The sequence below is a fragment of the Lontra canadensis genome, unplaced genomic scaffold (genome assembly GCF_010015895.1).
Source record: "Lontra canadensis isolate GAN:19392208 unplaced genomic scaffold, GSC_riverotter_1.0 scaffold371, whole genome shotgun sequence".
Lineage (NCBI taxonomy): Eukaryota > Metazoa > Chordata > Mammalia > Carnivora > Mustelidae > Lontra > Lontra canadensis.
In genome coordinates this window covers 97667-119257 of record NW_022631365.1, presented here as the reverse complement: position 1 = coordinate 119257, position 21591 = coordinate 97667, and the positions used below count along the sequence as shown (strand labels likewise).

General features: G+C 43.3%; 1 protein-coding gene across 1 annotated transcript in view; it reads left to right on the top strand.

The window, feature by feature from the left end:
- Nucleotides 1-684: 684 nt before the first annotated feature.
- The window catches only part of LOC116862902 (extracellular sulfatase Sulf-1-like), a gene marked incomplete at its 5' end in the record, with an annotated part of 71708 nt that continues 50801 nt past the window's right edge, over nt 685-21591 (top strand). The window contains 4 exons of the mRNA XM_032850348.1: nt 685-796; nt 3993-4232; nt 14283-14434; nt 16775-16944. Of these exons, the coding sequence (XP_032706239.1) occupies nt 685-796; nt 3993-4232; nt 14283-14434; nt 16775-16944 (674 nt within the window). The remainder of the gene's footprint in view (nt 797-3992; nt 4233-14282; nt 14435-16774; nt 16945-21591) is intronic.

Here is a 21591-nt window from a genome sequence, read left to right as displayed (position 1 = left end):
CTGTGCGAGACAATGTTACTGCCCGACATCAGTCATCACACAGTGGTGAAAAAGAAGGTTCCTCGTGCTTTCCTTCCCAGTGCCCACTCACTCAGAGGAAAGAGCGTTCCTGTGTTCCATCCTCTGCAGAGAACCCAGCAAGATCAGAGGCAGCATTTCACGCCAGCTACGAGGACAGACACGTGGGCAGCCCACTCAGCCCTCACTGGGCCTAAGCTCCTGAGATCACTTCAGCCCCTGGGGGCAGGGTGGGCGGGAGGCGGGCATTCGTGTGCGTCAGTGTCTCCCCTAAGAGGCCAGATGAAGCAGAAAATATCAGGCTGTGGAAAGTGAGACGGATCTTGACTCTGAGCAGACACCTTCTCTGTTTCTCGGTCTTGACAACGTCAGTGTCACAGCCCGTACTCAGCCGAGATGGAGCTTCAGAGCGCGGTGTCTGGAGCGGATCGCCTGTCGTTGCTTCCGGGCTTTGCTCCCTAGGGTATATGTGTCCCTCAGAATGTTATTTAGCCCTTCTGCCCCTCAGTTTCATCATCTGTGGTATTTATATGGGAACAGTGGGTAAGAGCACCTGCTACGAAGGCTCACCGTCAGGACTGAACGAGTTGTTGGGTGTGAAGGCCTCCGAAGAGAACCTGGCTGACAGGAAGTCCGAGTTGGGATGTTTCCGGTTCCTGTCTGCAGAAGCCTCCAGCCTCGGGATGGGCAGCTGAGGGGTACCTGCCGAAGTCTCTCTCAGCTCTAGGCATCCTTGCTTCTGTGTTCAACCTGGACTACTTCTGTGAGCGCGAGTGTGGTCCGTGGGCAGGGAACAGCGGCCTCACCAGGGCCTCACCAGGGGGGTTGTTAGAAGTGCAAATTCTCGGGGCGCCTGGGTAGCTCAGTGGGTTAAGCCGCTGCCTTCGGCTCAGGTCATGATCTCAAGGTTCTGGGATCGAGTCCCGCATCAGGCTCTCTGCTCAGCAGGGAGCCTGCTTCCCTCTCTCTCTCTCTCTCAATCTCTCTCTCTGCCTGCCTCTCTGTCTACTTGTGATCTCTCTGTGTCAAATCAATAAATTAAATCTTAAAAAAAAAAAAAAAAAGTGCAAATTCTCCATCCAGTGCCTCCGGAAGTCTTCCAAAATCAGCATCTCAGGGCGGGCCCAGAATCCTGATGGAACATACGCTCCAAGTGATGTTTAAAGTTGGAAGAACATTGTGTCAGAATCTTCTTTTTACTGAGAAAATTCAGGCCAGATACCCACTTTTATGAATCCTAATTGCAGGGCTGCAGTGGTTACGGTGACTCTGGGGACCAAATGGCCTCAACAAGCCCTTTGACTTGGGGACTGATTGGAATTTGGACAGCTCGTTTAGGACCTCAACATAATCTGCCTAGTTCGTTAAAGGAGTGACATTTGGAATGGGAGGGGAGCCCTTGCTGGGGTAAATCCAGATTATGAATTGGGCTAAGTTTTAGTACCAATTTATATATTATTTACCTTAGATCCAATTCCCACCTACCGTCCTATATGTGTAGTCTGAATGAATCTGTAAACAGAAGATTGCTGGTGATTCAGGGGCTTTGAGGATGGTTTCTGGTGCTTTTTTAAAATATGAGTGGAGCTAAAGCTCATAAAGGAAACTGAGAGCCCATTCTTTGTAATAAAGAGAGCAGTAGGCAGTGAAAATCCATCAGTAGTGTTTGCTGAGTTTTCCCAAAAATTCCAGATACCACACTAAGTAAGCACTGCAGAGAGGTAAAGAGGCGAGAGGAATCAGTGAAGAGACGTGAACTGCTACCTTGAGCTCTCTCCCCACTCCCATGTCTCCATCCATCTACTTGTCTCCATCTGCAGGACGTTTCCCCCATCTAATCAATAAATATAAAACACATTTCTGAAATGGACTTCCTTGATCTTCTACACGACAATTGTGTTTTTAGCTAATTCTTAGGCAACAGTGAAACCATTACTTTCCCAGTTTTCTTCCTGTGCTGAAAGCGTTGAGGTATGAGTCAACTCATTACCTTTTGATGCATGACAACGTCTCTGGGATCTGTTTCTTCTAACCTCCCTCCATTTTGGAGGCACAATCCAGTTCAGGTTTGCATCACCTCATTGCCGGATGGCTTTAGCGACCTCTTGGCTATAACCTTGATGGACCAGCTTATTTCCTCTTCAGTGCACATACCTCCATCCCCCTTTGCCACAACAACTCCCCTTGAAGATGTTTTCCATAACGTGTCATTCATGCCTTTGACAGAGAAACAATTCTGCCCTCATTTTGGCTCTTCTATCAAGACCAAGTATCTCTGCCCAGCCTCAAAGCCATTCGCTAACTCTACCTCCTATGTTTCATCAAGAGAATTCTCCATATACCTTTTCATCCTAGGAATTCAATGTGCTACTCATCCCTCAACATCCTCCCACCTCCAGAGCACACACACTGTCCTCCCCACACTGCCACAAACACACTTCGCCCATCTTGTGTTTTTCTTCCTGCTCCCCTTCCATTTGTCCTCGTCTCTTGTTTCAGAACTCCCATCAGGCATCCCCTTCGGTCCTCTCTAACCTTATTTGTACCACTACTGCTATCTCCATGCTCTTATGTGGCTTTGCAAATATCCCCAAGTGATTTCTATACGTCAGTTCTCATCTAGGTAGTTTACTGCTAAAGACCGAGGCAGCAGAGAATTTTCCATTTCTTTTGTTAATGCTACACTTGGGGGAGCAGCCCAGAGATGAAGTGGGCACTAGCTCCACGTTATTCACCAATTACAAAAATGTTGCTTGATCCCCCAAAGACAACCGGGGGCGGGGGGGGGAAGCAGTTAGGAATCCTCTTCACTAAAGCCTGTTTTAGGGAGCTCTAATGAGACCCAATTAGAAACCTTCCTCCTGTTTTCATATGTTTCATGTGAACAGTAAGAGCTAATACGTGAAAAAATCAGGCTTACTGTGGCTTTTTGGACCATTGCACACTTCTCTTCTGCTCTGAATGCTTGCCTGGTTTGCATTACGATTTCCTTCCTTGCTGGAAAACTACATAGACTTTCTCCCTTTCTTTGGAAGAAGTGGGACCTGTTGGAAATGTGAGGCTCCAGGATTCAAATGCAATAGGCTTGGCTGTGGCGCTCTGTAGTGCATTTCTTGACAAGTCCTGAAAAGACTATTGAATTCTAGCCTGTGCTTTTTTTCTGCAGTATTTGGATGTGTTTCAGCAGCAGTATTTGGCTGGATAGAGTAATCGAAGTCGTTTTTTTCTCCCCCAGCAATCTTAAGTTACAATTTCATCCTTTGCAGTCAAAGTGGAATATTTTACTCTATGCAAATACTTTGGAGTGCAATAGAATCATTGCTCTTTCATAAGCAAACAATCTCCCTTTTAACATTACATGTAAACAGGTGAAAGTATAAACTGGCAATGTTATCCGGATGGAAAAACTGGTAGGTATTTGGTGACTTAGCTAGAGGATACCAAGTTACAATGAAGATTTTTTTTTTTTTTTAATTAAAGACAGGCATTTTGGAGGACCTTTTACTTAATAGGGGAAAAAAATGGTTTTCCTCTTTACTTTCCTATGATTAAAATATTGTAACTAGTAACCTCCTCAAGGTCACAAGCTTTGTGCCTATGTGGTGGGTTGGGCTTTTGATGCCCTGTGTAACAGGCTCTTGTTCTCTGGTAATCTTCAAAAGGCTGCTGGCCTTTGAATTTGCTCCATATCTAAAATTCTAGCTTTAATTATCAGATTAGCCTGCATTTTTTTTTCTTTGTGAGTAAGGCGAGGAGAAGCTGAAATGTGTTTTATTATTCTGCAAAATGCTTGAGATGGTCGGATCCCAAATGTTTAATTCTGTTCTGGAAATGGGAGCTGTCAAATTATCGACTCCTTCAAGCCGATGGAGGGAAATTAATAAATCAGGGGAACAGAGTCACTGAGTGACATGACATCAATGGGCGTTCATGTGGTGCGCTCTGCTAAACAATGCTGGAATTGTGCCTTCCAGGGTCCCTGCAAGTCATGAACAAAACAAGAAAGATTATGGAGCATGGGGGAGCCACCTTCACCAACGCTTTTGTGACCACCCCCATGTGCTGCCCCTCCCGGTCCTCCATGCTCACCGGAAAGTATGTGCACAACCACAACGTCTACACCAACAATGAGAACTGCTCCTCACCTTCATGGCAGGCAATGCATGAACCTCGGACTTTTGCTGTATATCTTAACAACACTGGCTACAGAACAGGTAAACGTGGACTTGTTAGCCAATGAACCTCTGCTGGTACTTCTTAGATACAGGAAAATGCCTCGTCATGAAATATATAAAGTTCCAACAATTGGAAGTAGTGTAGGTTTTTGGTTTTGTTTTTTGGGTTTTTTTTCCTCTATCAGGAGCCTCCCTATCCCCCTTTTTTTTTTTTTTTTTTTTTTTTTGCTTGCTCTAAAGAATGTACCAATGTGAGATCCCTTAGGAAAAAAGTGATGCTCAGGGGGGCACATTATGAAAATGTTATATTCATCAGAGCACACAACGGTTGGAATTTTCTAAGAGGATCCGCAACAGAACAGTTTTCACCCCCATTTACCTGCTTACCTCAAACTCCCAGATCTCAAGGGATCATGGTTCAGCTTGAGGCTTGTCTTAGGTGTCAGTAAATTCCTGCTGATTGTTTCAGTGAGAAATCAACAAAGGTTTTGAAACTGTTTAGCATCTACTTCAAGATCTGGGACACAATAGGTCATCAGAATGATTTTTTGAATTAATAAATAACTGAATGAAGAAACCAGTGGGGTATACCTTATTGATTCATTTACTCATTCATTCCTAAAATCAAGAGAATTTGGAGTTTCTTTAGCCAATTTGTGGTTATTTTTAGGTCCCATGTGTTCATGCCCATCTTCCATGAAGGGAAGTCATCCCCAGTCCTGTGTAGGGCAAGGAGAGGTTTTTGGTTACTTGGTCTTTTGAAAATTGGGGGTCTCTTTCAAGAGAAGTCATAAATGTCATGCCAGTCTTTCTAAGAAAGAAACAAGCTCCTTCTGGTAAGGTTAACCCCCAAAACCTTTGAATAAAACCTGAGAGAATTCTCAGCATGTCGATATTCTCTTGGGTTTTCTGAACGCTTCCTTTTGAAAGGCAACAAGGATGTTTATAGAAGAGTGGGAGAACAAAACTAGTTTTGTTTTTTTTTTTTTTTTCAGAGCCACCTAGACTTATAAGATTTAAAGATATCATCATTAAATCTCGTTGGAAATGATTTTTAGGTCTACGGATTCTCTATTCTGAAGATGATGAAGTAAAGGGTTTCAAACAAATGTATTCTCTTAAATACCTTTAAACAATGAAATGAATCTTTCCCACTGGACTTGAAAAATATGAGGCCATTTGCTTCTTTTGCAGAGCATTCTGTGGGCACTTAATCCTTGTTATTTATGGATAAAAATATTGATTTTGACTATGATAGTGTTGTCATTCACAAGCATCTTAAAATCTCCTCCCATGACTCTCAAGGGTGTTTGCTTATGCTTTGGAAAGAAACTAGGTTACACAGAGTGCCTTATCCTAAGTGTGTTTTCTCACGTAAGTGATTTAAATTTATGGCACCTTTCATCTGAGAGCTCTAAGGCACTTTGCAAATCCATCAAACATCCCCGTAGGGTTCAGAGACAGCAAATGTACTTGGCTCTGTTTTATAACTGAGGTGGAGATTTCAAATACCGTGTGACCAACTCAGAAGCAAAATCAGAAACGTTCCCCTAAAGCCTGGTTCCTAATTGTAACCACCAAATTGTGTTTTGTTCGTGAGAAGCATCATGTGAAATTGATGCCTTTCAAACTCCCAGGCTCCCTATCATTTAAAACCTAGTAGCAGATACATAGCTTGAAGGATCAGGACTCTCCCCATATCCAGAGTGATATGGACGAATTCTGTCATAAGAAATAGAGATGCAGGATGACACAGGGAACCCTGATAGGACTTAGAGTGGCCCACTAGGTTTTGCTAACTTGTTTCAGAGCAAATCAAGAAAAAGCAAGAAGATAAATGAGTTCTGAAGAAACTGTGTACAGCAATGGGACCGTAGTTGACAATATTGTATTGTGCACTTGAAATTTGCTAAGAGGGGTTGGTGTTGTCACCATATAAGAAATGAAAAGGGAACATAGTAGAGGTATGAGGTGATGGATATGTTGGTTGGCTTGGCAGCGGTGAATATCTCACGATGTTTAAGTATTTCGGGCCATCAGGTTTTACACCTTAAATATATTGCAACTTTTTTAGGATTTTGTTTATTTATTTGAGAGACAGAGAGAGAGAGCACTTGCAAACGCAGGGCGAGAGAGGGACAAGTAGACTCCACACTGAGAGTGGAGCCCCACCCAGGGCTTGATCCTGCAACCCTGAGATCATGACCTGAGCAGAAACCAAGAGTCGGGCACTTAACAGGCTGAGTCACCAAGAGGCCCCAAATATATTACAATTTTCAATTGTCAGTAATACCTCAAAGAAACTAAGGAGAAAAAAGTAAGAGGGAAAAGAAGGAAATTAGTATTTGTTGCTGACCTGCCATGCAGCCCGCACTTTCACGGAATTGTCTCACTGAATTCTTTTGGCTTTGCCTATGTTACCAAAGACGAAAAGACTCAGGAATTGTCTAGGGTCACAGGTTAACCAGTCTTGAGTTGGATTCAGCACATCTGACTCCAGAGTCTTTCCTTTTCCATCATTTTATTTCTTTATGTACGTTTCTGTCATGGCTCAAACCAGAGTTTCTTCAGGGACACGTAAAACACACCAGGATACAACACAGTAAGGACCCTGGAAAATGGAAATGAAGAGACGTACCAGTAAAAGTCAAGGCAAAGCTAGGCGTACAAAGTTCCCACTGTGGAGTTGTGGGGGGGGGAGGGTGCCTATGTGGAACTAAGCTTCCAGATGGCAAAAGCAAAAATCAAAATGCCATCCATTGCGAAGTTTACCAGGTCACTAAGATAAAATAAATTGGTTTCTTCTAAGAAGCATAGCGTATTCTGGTACTTGTTTCAATTAGACTATGCTGTATCTACCCTACCAAGGGATCATAAGACATAAGATAAAACAGAGAGAATTTAGTTGGAGTCCCTTATTTTCAGGTGAGCAAATTTAAGCCAAGATTAAAAGTGACACATCCGATTTTCTAATGCAGGGAGCAGGTGTCAGGACCTTGGTCTTCAGGGTTCTTGCCAGTGTGCTACCCTGCCTATATGGGTGGGGTCTCAAATGACACTGCACACCATAAGGCTGTCCCAGTGACAATTGTCAGGCTCTTTGTGAAGCCCAGTTGTCTTCTCTCAGTGTAGAAGACTTGCTCCTGGAAACCTAGTCTGATTCTGAGGCCAACCTTCTTTCTGCCCAGGGGTCTAGACACTTAGGTAATAATTGGATTTATAGTGAGTCATCGTAGAGAGGAAAAGGAATTCTTTAAAGGAAACAAGGACTTTTCCAAATAGTTAAAAATAGAAAAAGGATGATCTTCACAGAAGAAAATTAATGTTGATGTGCCCCTTAATGAATCAGACAAAAGTACAAATTGGAAGACGAAAATGGCAGTGATAGAGATCTATACAATTTAAATTTATCTTTGATAGGAAAATAATGAAGAATCTCAGGTGATTAGGAAGCAAAAATGCCTTCTTAACAACAGTTTATTGATCTAGCCAGGGATAGAGACCCATTTGAAAATACACAAATAAGAACAGCAGGATGACAGGCATTTTAAGAAGTCAAGAGAATGAGTGAAGGGGTATTAAACCAACATAATCATTTATAATCTACTAACCTAGAGGGGGAAAAGCTGATATATAAAGATTTTATTGTTTTTCTAATAATGAATACATTATCTGGAATGTTTAGCTGAGAACCCAAGAAAAATAATGTAAGAAATTGAGATATGTATCATACATAAATATTCATCGAGAGAAAAGCACAACGCAGTAATCAGTTTTATGAAGAATAACTCCAAGAAGACAAATTACTAAGAGACAGATTTTGGGAGGCATCCAGAATACATGGATTTCAATGGATTGAATTGATCCAATATTATATTTACCATCGTATGACATGATTTTTCTTTCTCAGAACTGAGGCATATTTTTGGACTGGCTATAGCCTGAATTTTTTCTAACTTTACTCATGGAAAATATGACTCTCCAACAGCTTAAATGTTCAAAAGGGGAAAATAGAGCAACATGTCTATTGCATTTTATGTTCAGACAAGTGAAGTGGGAATGATACTGGATGATCTATCATAAAAATGAATATCCTACCTGACTCTCCGCTCAAAAAAAAAAATTAGTGTGAATTTCTCGTGAGACTTGAATGTAAAACCTCGATAGACTTGAATGTAAAACCTGGCATTAGTTTTAAGGTAAAAGTAACAATCCACGTTTGCGAGATAACAATAAATGTCAGAAAAATCCCTGAATCAAGACTGAGGAGAGCTAGAGCCACATCACATCTCTGCCTTTAATTTGTTTAGAGAAACTTGCATAGGCTAGTTTTCCAACTCATATATGTAATACAGAGATTAAATTAGGATGATTCCTAGTGTTTTTTCCTGTCTAAAATTATACTGTGGTTTTATTATAATCCCTATAATTTTTATATTGATTCATTGAAAGATTGTAGTGTTCAAGTTACAGTCAGAATACATGATACATAAAATCACATGTGAATTAAATTTTAGTCATACTCATTTTACTTCATATCATTTGGGGAGAAGGGGCTATATTTAATGGAGAACTGCAATAAATTCTTTTGAAAAAAAATCCCTTTGTAACAAAATAATTTGGACAAAGGAAGTTTCTGATTTCATTTCTTTTTAGTTTATGAAATTTATTTATGTTACTTACAGCATATATATTTTATTTGCTGTCCAATATGGGATTTTTTAAAAATGTAGAGATGACCTAAAGTAAGACACACTAATATTCTAATTTTAGTGAATAATGACATTACAGATTTTTGATAGTAACATGAGGTCAAGCAAACATTTTTTGAACTACTGATGCCTGGAATTACACTAAATGCTGGGATATAAAAAGATATAAAGATCCCTGTCTTCATTAGATTTACAGTCCAGTTGGGGAATTGCAGTTTTAACTTGGTTCAAAATCATGTATGTTGTTAGTTTGTCAGTTACTACCAGTAAAATCCTGTGACCCCAAGCCTATCAATGACACGGAGTAAAAGCTCAATTAGTGTATCGTTTGTTATATTACGTAAGATTTAACTTCTTCACAGCATCAGACATCTTTTGTGTAGTTCCTATTGCTGACTGAAAGGTCTTTGCTTCAAAAAAGTTGAAGGGGAATTTTTAAAGTATTATGTAACAGATAGTCTTGGACAGAAGTAGCATGACATAAAGTCAACACTAATTATAATCAGGTCTTTGTGATCTTTCACCCTGTCACCTGACCCCTCTACCACCTTCTCAAATAGCCGTGAAGGGAAGTGTTTAATGGTGTCTCAGAGAAGAACACGATACAGGACGGGTAGTTGGTGTGTTCGGGATATACTCCCATAGTAGTAAATTGTCTGAATTGCCAATGCCAAAGGATAAGAAAAACTTCATACTATACGTAATGCAATAGCATTATGGGCAAGAAAACAAAATTCACCTTAGGGAGGGAGAAGAGATTTAATACATCTGGAGGAAAATAATTAGAAGCCCAGATAATCAATTGCAGAGCACTGCCAGGAAGCGTAATGTTGCAAGAGGCCAGGGGTGATTACAAATGAGTCTCAGTGTTATGAGGCAACAAGAAAAGCCAGAGTAACTTGAAGCCCAGGGCACCAGGGGTGCCGCGTGGTGACGCACAAGGTCCTGGTCTCTCTTGGAATGAATGTGATGGGTGAGGGCACATCTGGAATCCTGAGTACATATTTTACACTCCATTAGCTCAAAGACAGCGAAAACCTGGAGGGAGTTCTGAAGCCGGTAACAGGGACTATAAAGAGACTTGATGGGATAGTTTATAAGGGGAGGATTAAGGGAGTGGCTATAGCCGTGGCAATGGGTAGAAAGCAGCGGTAACTAACCCAACAAGGACAACCATGAGGGAAGGGCAGGAATGACCTGTCATGGCTGCCCCCAGTGGAAAAAACAACAGAGAACAAAATGAATGAAGCCAGAAAAAAAATCTACAAACTAATGAAGCAGGAAAATGTAAGCCAAATGGGAATCTGTTGCCACAAAATAAGTCTGATTGGGCAGGAAAAAGATGTAGAAATATTTTCAAGTGCACAAGTGCAGAACTCAGACAAGATTTCCTCATAGCACAGGGTGGTAAAGGACTTTGAGTCAGGACTCAGGGTTGGAAGGACCATAGTAATGGAGCTGCTAATAAGAATATGAGCAGAGGTGGCATTTAATATGCCCTTGTTAGGTGCCAGGCACTGTTTGAAGCACTTTACATATGTTTTAATTCACTGGATTCTCACGACAACCCTACCGCTGTTCTTACTATGATCCTCATGGTCTTAGAGATGGGAGAACTGGAGGTGAAGAGAGGCCAAGTGACTTGCCTGTGGACAGACAGCTGGTGAATAGCATGGCCAGGATTTAAACCCAGGCAGGCCAGCTCCGGGGTTTATACTCCAAACCCCTGTACTCTTCTACGTCTTTTAAGATGAAAGGAGAGAAAAGGGGGAGGCGCAGGGGGCAGGGAACCCTGGAGATGAGGAGCAGGCCAGAGGACAGAGACGGGCTTGAGCTTATTGAGTGAAAAGTTCCTGGAAATAGTCCCCTCTGAGGTCATGTTGGTGGGGTGTGGCCCTCGTCTGCTCCTTCTGACTGGAAGTCATTATTGCCTTTCGTCAGAAAGGAAAATCATCTCGTGGTTCTCTGTGAAAAGGTGGTTGGTCTCTGCAGACGAGAAACCTTCATAAGAATTCCTACTGCACGTAGTCAGCTCGGAGGGAAATCCTGAGTCCTATCTGACCTGAGATCCTGTATGCTTTGTCCCACACCCCTGGATCGGCTCCAGGGCTTGGCTGGGTAACCAGGCAGTGGGCATTAAGCCAACTGACTGCTTGATGGATATACTCATTTGCAGACTCAACATGTAAGCATTCATTCAACAAATAAACACTGCTATGTTTCTCGATTTGAGTTAGCTCTTCAAAGAAAATTAATCAAAAATGGCAGCTTCAGCCACTTTTGATTTCAGTGAAAACATCAGTCTAGAACTTGTGGAATCCCCAGAACACACAGAGGCCCATGAACTCCAGTTCCAGTTTCCAGAGAAGCGAAAGCTATGAAGCCCCCTATGCTATGTGCAAGGATGAGGAGCAGGAAGAGTACAGAGATGAGGCAAAGACAGTGTTCGCCCTCAAAGCCCTACAGGCTAAGGGGGATTACCTTACATACGAGCATGACTGTAGCACAAGGAGGGAAGGGAAGATGGCCTTCGAGCCACAGAGACAAATCGCTGTGGGGACTGGGCAAAGACTGGGATTAGAATGTTACCTGGTCTAGCCCTGATACATGGCGGGGAGATGAGGGAACTAGCACCGGCAAAGGCAGAGAGGTGAAAACCAGAGCAAACAGAGAAAATGCCTCAGAGAGAGGGACAGATAACCAAGAATGTGGGCTGGGGTTGGAAATGGAAAGAAAGGGATTTTGTCCTTGCATGGCATGCTATCAAATGAAACTTGATTCTATCAAGTGAAATTTGAGGGGGGGGGGGGTCCATCCACGATTGCGACAATGGGTGATGTCCCCAGAGTCAGTCTTCAGGAAGGTGGTATTAAGAGTAGAAAGGTCCGGAAGGCTGGCTAGGGGAGCTGGCAGGAGACTGAGAGTATTCATGAGGGGTGTCGAGTCATTGGAGAAAGAGGGGCAGGTTCAAGAGCTATTATCCACATGGAACCTTCAGGTGGTGGCTTCCGCGTAGCAAGGGGACCAAAGGAGCAGGTGAACCGGGAAAGGCCCTGGGGTGCCGTGTCTGGTTAACCAGGAAGACGATTATGACTCTCAGAGAAGAAAAGGGTATCTGAGGAGAGAAGTAAACTGGGAAGGGAAAAGAATTCATTCCATTCTGGACGATTCTATGAAGAGTAAGGAAAACATTCAGCTGCGGGTATCCTACAGGTAGCTGTGCATCAGGATGAAAGCAAGCTAGCTAGCCCATCAAGACACAGATATGACGTGCCGTGGGCGAGACTGAGATTCAGAAAGGCGTGCTTGAAAAGCGATACCAGTAAACTGCCTGATTCAGGGATCTGTTTTCATCTTCCCAGGCTCATCATCCAGGAACTACCTTACTTCATGTGTGTAAGTGGAGGCGCCTGAAGCCTGTTTAGTGAAGATGCACAGTGGCTTTGACACGGAAGGCATCTGGCTAGCCAGAGTTTCTCCCTAAAATGAAAGATGGCGGCCTTGATTAAAAATCAGAAAAATTAAAGCTTGCCTGCATGTGTGTATTACATACACACATATGCACAGGTCTAAGCGTGTGTGTACACAACACACACACACACCCCTCTATATCTATATATAAAAATTTCTCTACTCCTTCTTACTTAAGGGGAATGCTATGTTTATGGCTACTACAGTGACCAAACATGTAGGTTACCCAGAACAGGGCTTGTTTATGCCTGCCTTCCTGGTGGAATTACAACTATTCGGAATAGTACCCTCCTTGTCTTATGGACTGATTGGGTCCTGAAGTTTTGAGGGCTGGTTGGTTCTTAAAGAACCTTTTCAGAACAGCGTATGGGCTATAACAGTCTCTGCTTTCCCCACAAATGGAAATGTGTGTGTGTTTACACCAAACCTTAAAAAACTGGTCACAGCTGCTTGGAAGTAGGCTTTATCTCAGGATCATGCATGTAAACATGAGAATACTTTAACAACAGATCCCAGTTTGGTTTTTCTGTAATTGCCGAGTTCGAGCTACGCTGCTGCGGTATTAGAGTAATTTTTGAATGTCATCTTGAAATAGAAATGTGGATTTTAAGTACTAAGGCAAGGGTAAAGGAGAAACACTTCTTAAACATATGCAGTGTATTTTCTCTGTAAGAATCCTAAATGTTGACACATTACCTATAATCGAAGTGGCTAATGACTTTTCAGCAAGGTGATTTGGTCAGACCTTACCCACAAACTTGGGTATACTCCAGAATGCTTTCCTACACTTGTGAAGCTCTCTTGTCTAACCTGAATTTACGTTCTGTGGTGATAACACAGTGTGATTAGATTCAAGTGAACATATTAAAAAAAAAAGAAAGAAAGAAAGAAAGAAAAGAAAGGAAAAAAGTAATGATACCCTCTTTCATTTTTGGCTCCCCTTCTGATAGTTATAAGGCATTTGACTTCAAGATCTAACACATTTTGTTCCCGAAACCCCAACCTGCCCTACTTATTCTCTCTTTGCCCCTCTCCTTTCATCATCTGTGGCAGAGGACCACATCCAAATCCAAAGTTTCCCTCTGACAGGATCGTAAGTTCTGTTGCCCAGTGGCCTTCCTTGGGGGTGACATGCCAAAGTTAGAAATGTGAAGTCGCCTAGGGACCTCGTCAATGAACAGTAGCGTCAGTGTCCCACATACTTCTGTGCGACTATGATTCTATGAAAGTTAGTCATCTGTGCAGTAATTCTGCGTCAGCAGAATCCTTCATTATCAAGAATAGACATACACGTTCATAAAAGACACATAATGTGAACACCAATGCCATAAAATGTGTATGGCATAGAAACCCTCGCCTAAGAAATGGAGTTTACCGTGGTTCCTTGACTTGGAAAATTTGTACTCTGGATATGCAAACCCAAAGACAAGCTTTTCTATACTGTTTTCATAATTTTTAACTCACAAATAGTAAGTTAGAAAACTTATTTTCTCACCAAGACTGAATTTTCAGTCCCCCAGTATTTGCCCAGAGACAGCACTCCACATTGCCACTGGCTACTTCTCTGACTGTTACATCAACTTAACAAAAGGATACATTCTGCTTTCATCCCAGCAGACCTACAAGAAATGGATGCACCCTGAGTACCATGATCATTATGGTGATTTTATTGCACTATAATCTGTGTATGTGGGTGCTATGCTTTTTTATTCAAAAGGGAAATGTACGTCTGTCACTTTGCCAAAGAATCAGAGTATTACACTATTATTTCGGCGTTCACTGTTAGCAAGGTTTACTTTGGTTTACTCCCCTTTTTCAAATCCTAATTTCATACTTATGCATTTATGCATTTATTTGTGATTAATCATTTCATATGAGAAAATAATCCTTTTTTCCCCCTTTGCAGCCTTTTTTGGAAAATACCTCAATGAATATAATGGCAGCTACATCCCTCCTGGGTGGCGAGAATGGCTTGGATTAATCAAGAATTCTCGTTTCTATAATTACACTGTTTGTCGCAATGGCATCAAAGAAAAGCATGGATTTGATTATGCAAAGGTAATTTTCAGGCACTTTTACACTGCATCAATTTACTTTGTGCATAATGGGGAAAAGCCATTTTCAGTGAGTTAACTTATCCGCGAGATTGGCTTTCTATGTTCTCACAATGTTAGAATGAGAAATTTTAAGGTAATTTTAAACTCCAGGCAAGAAAAAGACTTTCAAGGAACACTGACTTTGAATAGTGATTCTTTTTTCCCTCATTAGGATGAAAGGCAATCAGCCTTTGATGAAGTATCATCAAGAAAATCATAGACGCCTCCATTCGGTCTCGTGATATTGTTTTATTTTTCTGCTCCCTAGAGGATTTGTCCACATAATCCAGTGTTCTTCTTGTACCATTTTGCTTTTCACTGGCGTGAAAGTGCATTTCATCTGTGGCTTCAGGTTTAGAGCAGACAAGCACAATAATTGAAGGTCAGGAAACCACATTCTTTGCTTTTCCTCCTGTCTGACCAAGCATTGATATGTGACAAGGACATCTGCCCCATGGCAGCGAAAGTCCACAGCATTCTCTGGGGCCATCAACCCTCAGATTTCCAAATCTGTTCACAGAAACTGAAATCGACACATCCCTCTGTGTCTCTGACAAATGCATCCCAGATTAGACTTTTTAAAATTCACAAAGGTTTTGTGATTGCCAACCAAAAATAAAACAATTTTCAAACGACAAGAGTGAAGGGGAAAATATCTTCGAATTTAGCCCACTAATTAGCCTAAAATATCCTCTTCTCTTCTAGCCATGCCCAGCTCTTCCCTCTTGTCTAAAAGAAGCCGGCAATCTGCTCTATCTAGCGTAGATCACTACGAAAGAGCCATTGGTGGAAATCGGAGAGAAGGAGCTTGATTTAATTTTGGCATGGTGCTGGCTTTATGCTTGGCCTGATTTGAGCTGGAGGAACTTAGTAGGAGATAAGGTATAAGTCTAGCTCTTCCGTCCCCTTCAGAAAACAATGAATGCAAATGAATTCACAAACATTGCTAATAAGATTCCAGACTCATCAAAGTGGAGAGCTGGCGGGGACCTTGGAGGCAGATTTGAGCAATGTCCTACAAAGTGCGCTAATTGTCACTGCCATCATTTTTTATCTGTAGGGATGCTTTCATGCTCCTTGTTCAAGCTATTAACCTTTCTTTCCCTGTTGTCCTAAGGAGAGCAAAGTAATCAAGATTCCCTCCAAAGACTAAAATTAGCGTAACTTGCCCATTATCACAGCTGATTAAGTGTCAAAGACAACTGTGTCCGAAAAGAATATATGGCTTTTTTTTTTAGTGAGAAAAAGGAATGAAACAGACACTCCCATGGAAGAAGGTGATGGCCCGTGGAGTTGTCCTCACAATGACATGTGACACAGATTTCCTCCCTTGGGCATGGCTTTGGCAGCTGTGCTGGTCCTTGAATCTACATGTGATTAGTCATGCCTGGGAGCCTCTGACACTGTGAATGCTGTCTGGGCACTTTCTGAATAAACTTTGCAGTGGAGCTCCAGGCCAGCAGTACCCACTTAGAGGAAGCAGGTGGTTTAAGTTTTCATCGTTCCTTTTCATTCCATTTCTTCCTTCCCCTTTACAGAGTTGCATCAGTCCCTCGGATGGCAGCTCAAGTCATTTTATTAGCCGGTCAGGCTCAAATCCCAGCAGCTGTATCATTTTAGTTGTGCAATTAACAGTATAGTCTGCAGGAAATCAAATGCTCCCCATATTTACTGTTTCAAGTGAATTAATTGATAAAATACTGCAGCTTTTCCCTGTGCACCCAGATTTGAGCTCTGGCTTTCATTTAGCAATTACTGTATAATTCCCACAGGTGAATTTTGAATTTAAAGAAAAGACCTTTCCTTTTGTTTGTGCATGTGCGCGCGCGCGCGCGTGTGTGTGGGTGGGCGTGTTCTGCAACTGTGAATTTGTAGTGGGCGTGGGTGTTTCCTGCCCTTGAAGTAATTAAATTTTTTGTCAAAGAATTACATCAATGAAATCTGAGAATGAAATATGTATCCGGTGTTTCATGGGCTCTAGTGTTTGGATTGCCAGATCTGATCATTATCTTGGGCAAACAGGACTGACTGGACTCTTTTTCTTTCCTAATTGCTAAGTCGTGCCCTTACTTAAAATAAAATTTTTGCGTGTTACCAAGCTAGTCACCCTAGAAAGTAACTGGCAACTGATTTCGTCCGTTTGGGAAGATGTTTTGCCGCTTTGGGAAGTTATCACCTTCCTTCCTGCTTCAGGCCTCATGCCTTCATTGAGTGAGACGCTTCTGAAGAAAGCAGTATGCAAATGCCGTCTGATGAATGTCACCTTTTGTAATTTTTGTTTTGTGTCAAATGTATGTTTCAGGACTACTTCACAGACTTAATCACTAACGAGAGCATTAATTACTTCAAAATGTCTAAGAGAATGTATCCCCATAGGCCCATTATGATGGTGATCAGCCACGCTGCGCCCCATGGCCCTGAGGACTCGGCCCCACAGTTTTCAAAACTGTACCCCAATGCTTCCCAACACATGTGAGTAATAACATCAGTTCTGGGACCTGCTGAACACGGGCCTTTTCTTTGCTCCCACCCCCCACCTCCCATCTCTCCCTCACTCCATTTCCTTCCTTGCCCTGTCTCCCGAGGCAGGAACATCAACCAGTTCCTGCCAAGAGACCACGGGGCAGGCTGGCCACAGGGCCCGGCATAAGGACCAGGTCTCATGGCATGATTAGGAGTCACAGTATGTCCAATCTTTGTTAAGTAGCTAAATGGAAAGGAAGAGAAGCACTTACGGTGAATGGGGGAAATTTGTATCATGCGTTCCCTTCGGTTGTCTTAAATAATATCCCTGAACATGATCTCATAAAAATAACCATCCAAGGGTATGCTCCTTGTAGCGGCAGAGTGGCGCCCCCTGGTCTCTGGTGGTAGAAACACGGGTCTGTCTTCCAGGAGAATACGGGGGTCGGCTTTGCTGCAGATGTGCAATTAGGACTCCTGCAGAAAGCAGCTTGCGCCGGCTTGCCCGAGAGGCCTTCTCAGGTCATGGCTTTAAAATAACCTGATGTTTCCTTTTGAGAGGCAGGAGCTCTGGTAAGGAGGGGAGGGGAGGCCCAGAAGAGGGGTTGGGGTGCGGAGGGAGCGCGGCAGAGAGCCCTGTTAGGCTGGTAACTCCCCCTAGCCAAGAATGAAAAAGTCCGGAATGCTTTGGCAGCAAAGAACATGATTTTGTTTTTTACTCCCTTGACCCACTTCCTTCCCGTCCTCTGCAATAACGTGCAGCCTTCCCGACAGAGCACTTGGCTCTGTGTCTACGGAAGGATCCACCATCAGGAAAGTAGGGACCGGGGAACTGGTATGTTTCCTTCAACACTAAACCTCCAAAATTGGTTCTTGCTCTGTTTATGCTGAAGTAGCATCTCTTCTCACCCATACTGATTTCCCAGCCGCAGTCCTAGACAGAAAGAAAATTGAGTAAATGTATTTTTGGAAAGAGAGACATACCGAAGGCACTGTTATTGCTGGTCATTATATATCCCTGAAGAATCTTCCCTTATATGCTTATTTTTTTTATCTTATAACTAGTAAACTCATGGCTTTGGGCCAGTAGTATTCAGGTCGTCTCTGCCATATCAAGTGATTTAGAAAGAAGGAAGGAGGTCAGAGCTGACTGAGGACAGGAACTAACAGTAAATATAAAACCAGGACAGACCCCCTGCTGAACATGCCCAGTCAGGATGGAAGGATGTAAGGATGGAAGCATCTCAACATGAACTATTGTCAACAAAGAAAGCAGGTTCCCCCAGCGCCTGGGGAATGTGGTCTGGGTGAGCTGCTGTGTTTCGGAAAGAACGCTGTGGATGGATATACAAACCTCTAGAAGGTCTACCTACATATAACCATGCAACAAAATTCATGAGCAAAGCCCACAAATGGCAAGGGGCTCTCCATTCCAGATCACTTACAGATGGGCAACCTGCTGGTTCAGTGAAAGAGAAAGGTCTTTGTAGTTTTCTTCCCAGCCCTGGGACCCACCTTTCTCTTTCCTTTTTGAATCAGAAAATCACTGTGTCGGTTTTCTTGTTACACTAGCAGATGCCTAGCCTAAGGAGGCTTGCTACAACTGTAACCCTTACCGGTGTTTTCGTGAGGTTGAGGAGAGGGCATTGACAAAATGTGGTGTTTTATGGCTCCTTAGAAGTCAGCCTGCTTTGAAACTTCTGCCCAAGGTCTTGAGCCTACAGAAAAATCAGCCGCAGGTCAAGAGGTTCTGAGAGCCAATGGCATGCACAGACAATTGTAGGAGGAGAGGAATCTGCAGACTTCCCTGGGCCTTCATCATCACTGAACCACAGCATCTCCGAGCCCAGCAATTACAAATTCTATTTGATTCCACAAATATTTATGAGTGGTGCTCTCCAGTACAGCTGGGATATAGGCACAAGGAAGACACAGTTGCTCACAACCAGAAACCAGGGAGCAAAGACAGGCATGGGCCCCCTGGGGCCAAATCCAGCTTGCCGCCAGCTTTTGTTAATAAAACTTTATTGACATACAGCCACATTCATTCGTTTTTGTGTTATCTGTGGCTGCTTTCACAATTCAACTGCAGAGTAGTTGTAGCAAATACATTATGGCCTTCAATGCCCCCAGTATTTGCTCTCTGACCCTTTACAGGATGAGTTTGCCCCAGCCCCTACTCTGGGGGGAGGATGGGCAAGTGTCCAAACAGCCATAGCACCAGTCAGAACAGAAGGCGTAGGTACTAGGACAGGCCTTCAAGGGGCTATGGAAGTTTGGAGGAAGAGGCATTCTCAACACGGAAAAGTCATGGACCAGCAGACATTCAGAGCAGGTCTCAAAGAATGGGTACGATTTCTGCAGCTGATCCTACAGACTGGCTAGTTGATTTCAGTTAGAAAATGCAGCGTGGACAAGTGGCCGCCACGTTATGTGAGACGATCTAAGATGTGACCTAGGAAAATGGAGCACAAAGAAAGCAAGAAGGGATAAAGCCAGAAAGGGAAACTAGCAGAATTTTGAGGACCTGAATGAATTTGTATGTGACCGTAAGCAGAGTCACCGGAGATGACGTCATTTGGTGGGGTAGTGACAGAATAAGTGACTCGGTCATTTTCTCATGAAAATTGTTTCAGTTATTTCTTTTGAGTTCACGTGAACTACCTGTGTGGCTTACTAGTGACTATAAAAAAAATCTTCACTTGACAGAGTGAAAGTATTTAGGCCTTTGAGACAAACAAACATGGGTTCCTTTTTCATGTCTTCCCACTACTAAGCCTGTGGGCATTCTTTTTTTAATCTCTAGGAAACTCCATCATCTCATCTGTTAAATGGGGATAATACTAGCACTTTGACATAATATCATGAACAAAAACTGAGACAGGAAGCACAGGTCAAGTCCCCCCATAGGGCCTGGGACACAGAAGCCACTTCATGGACGCTGATCCTTATTGATCCTTTCCATTGAGATGAACCACATAAAGCTGCTCTTTCTTGAGGCCATCTTTCCTGGCCCACAAAAAGTGAGATTTCATTTGGTTCAACTTCACGTTCAGGGGAAGCAGCTGAAGAAATGACAAGTTGATAGGTGTCCACTGTGATGTGACAAAGCTCTTGACAAGCTAAGACTCACACTGGGACGAGCCTCTCGCACCCGGCCGCTCTAAACACCCAGGCAGGATAAGCACCCATCTGGGCTGTGTTATCTTTTCCGGCTGCGAAATGGTGCTGCGAGCAAGTGCCAGTGAGGAGAACACCCTCAGCCCTAGAAAATGAAAATCCATGCAGTTGGCTAGGCGACTCAGCCTCTGTTTGCTGCTAAGCCTCGGGCTTTGGTGCCCCCGGCATGGAGAGAGCCGCTGCGGCTCCCTCGGGCCTTCAAAGGCCTGGGTTAGCAGAGTCTTTGTTGCCCAGGCCTCCCTGGCTGCCGCTCGCTGGAAGAGGGGGCCGGCGAGAGTCCGTGTGCGGCTCTTGTCACCGTGAGTGACTGCACAGGTCCACAGTTCAGTCTGTAGACAAAAGGAGTGAGACAGATGAAGACAAGCAGCTAATTGTGGAGCATGGAGCCCCTGAATGGTGGGTTTCCTTAGCAAAAACGTTTGCCACACACTCGAGCATACTTTGCAGACATGTTTGGCAAGCCCTCTGCAAACAGGAGAAGCTGTAGACACTCCCCCGTTGGGAGAAGCAACTAATGTGAACGCGTTCCCTGCGGTGGCCTTCCCTGGTGGTCACGCGGTATCCAGGTGCCTTTCATGTGGCCTCAGGCAGTCGTCATCTGGCCCTCTCCAACCGGAGTGAATGCATCGTGTTTCCACGGTACTTTCCACTCCCAACAAAGGAAGGAAGCCGGGCCAACACTGGCTCGCTGGCTTTACACTTCAAGGCTGAAGGTTTTGCCAACCAACTAAGAACTAGGACAGATATGGACCCCTCGTGACAGGAGGCACTGTTTAATCAGAAGCGGTTCAGCTGTTCTAGGCCTCGGTGATACCTGAGGGAGTCTCCGTCATAACATCACACATGATAATCCTTATCCTAAAGCTCTTCCCTGTGGCGAAGACCCTACTGTCCTTTTCAGTAAATTACCTCCCAGGATCCTCCTAGGACTGCTACACCCTCACTCTTTCTGTGACACAGCTTTTCTCTCCTGGCCGCCATGACATGATAATGTGCAGCAGTGACAGGAAAGGAGACTCCATTTACCTACCCTATGATTCTGGGGGAAGCTAAGAGACTCCCTCAGAACTTTCCTACCAACCATCCCCCTATCAACTGAAATTTTTTTATTATTCCATTTCACCAGTTCTTTCCCCTGTCCCTGGAAATGTGTCTGATTGTGTGTATGAACACACAAACACCGGTTCAAGTGAAATCTAAACTCTTGGTAGAACGATCCAGCTCCTCTAACTTGCAAGAATTGGTCTAAAAGCTCAGTTTGGGGGATGACAAAGTGTGCTAAAGGGACAACAACCTCTGTGTAAGCCTCAGAACAAAGTTTTTAAAACACCTCTGTTGTCCGAAATGGGAAAGAAGTGTTTTCCCTTAGAGGAATTTGCACATCCTCACTTCATTGCTTCCACAGATCCATAAAAGAAAATGCTTTTGAAGACGAGAGAATTTTAAATTTTCCGTAAGAATCTTTAGTCTGGGCAG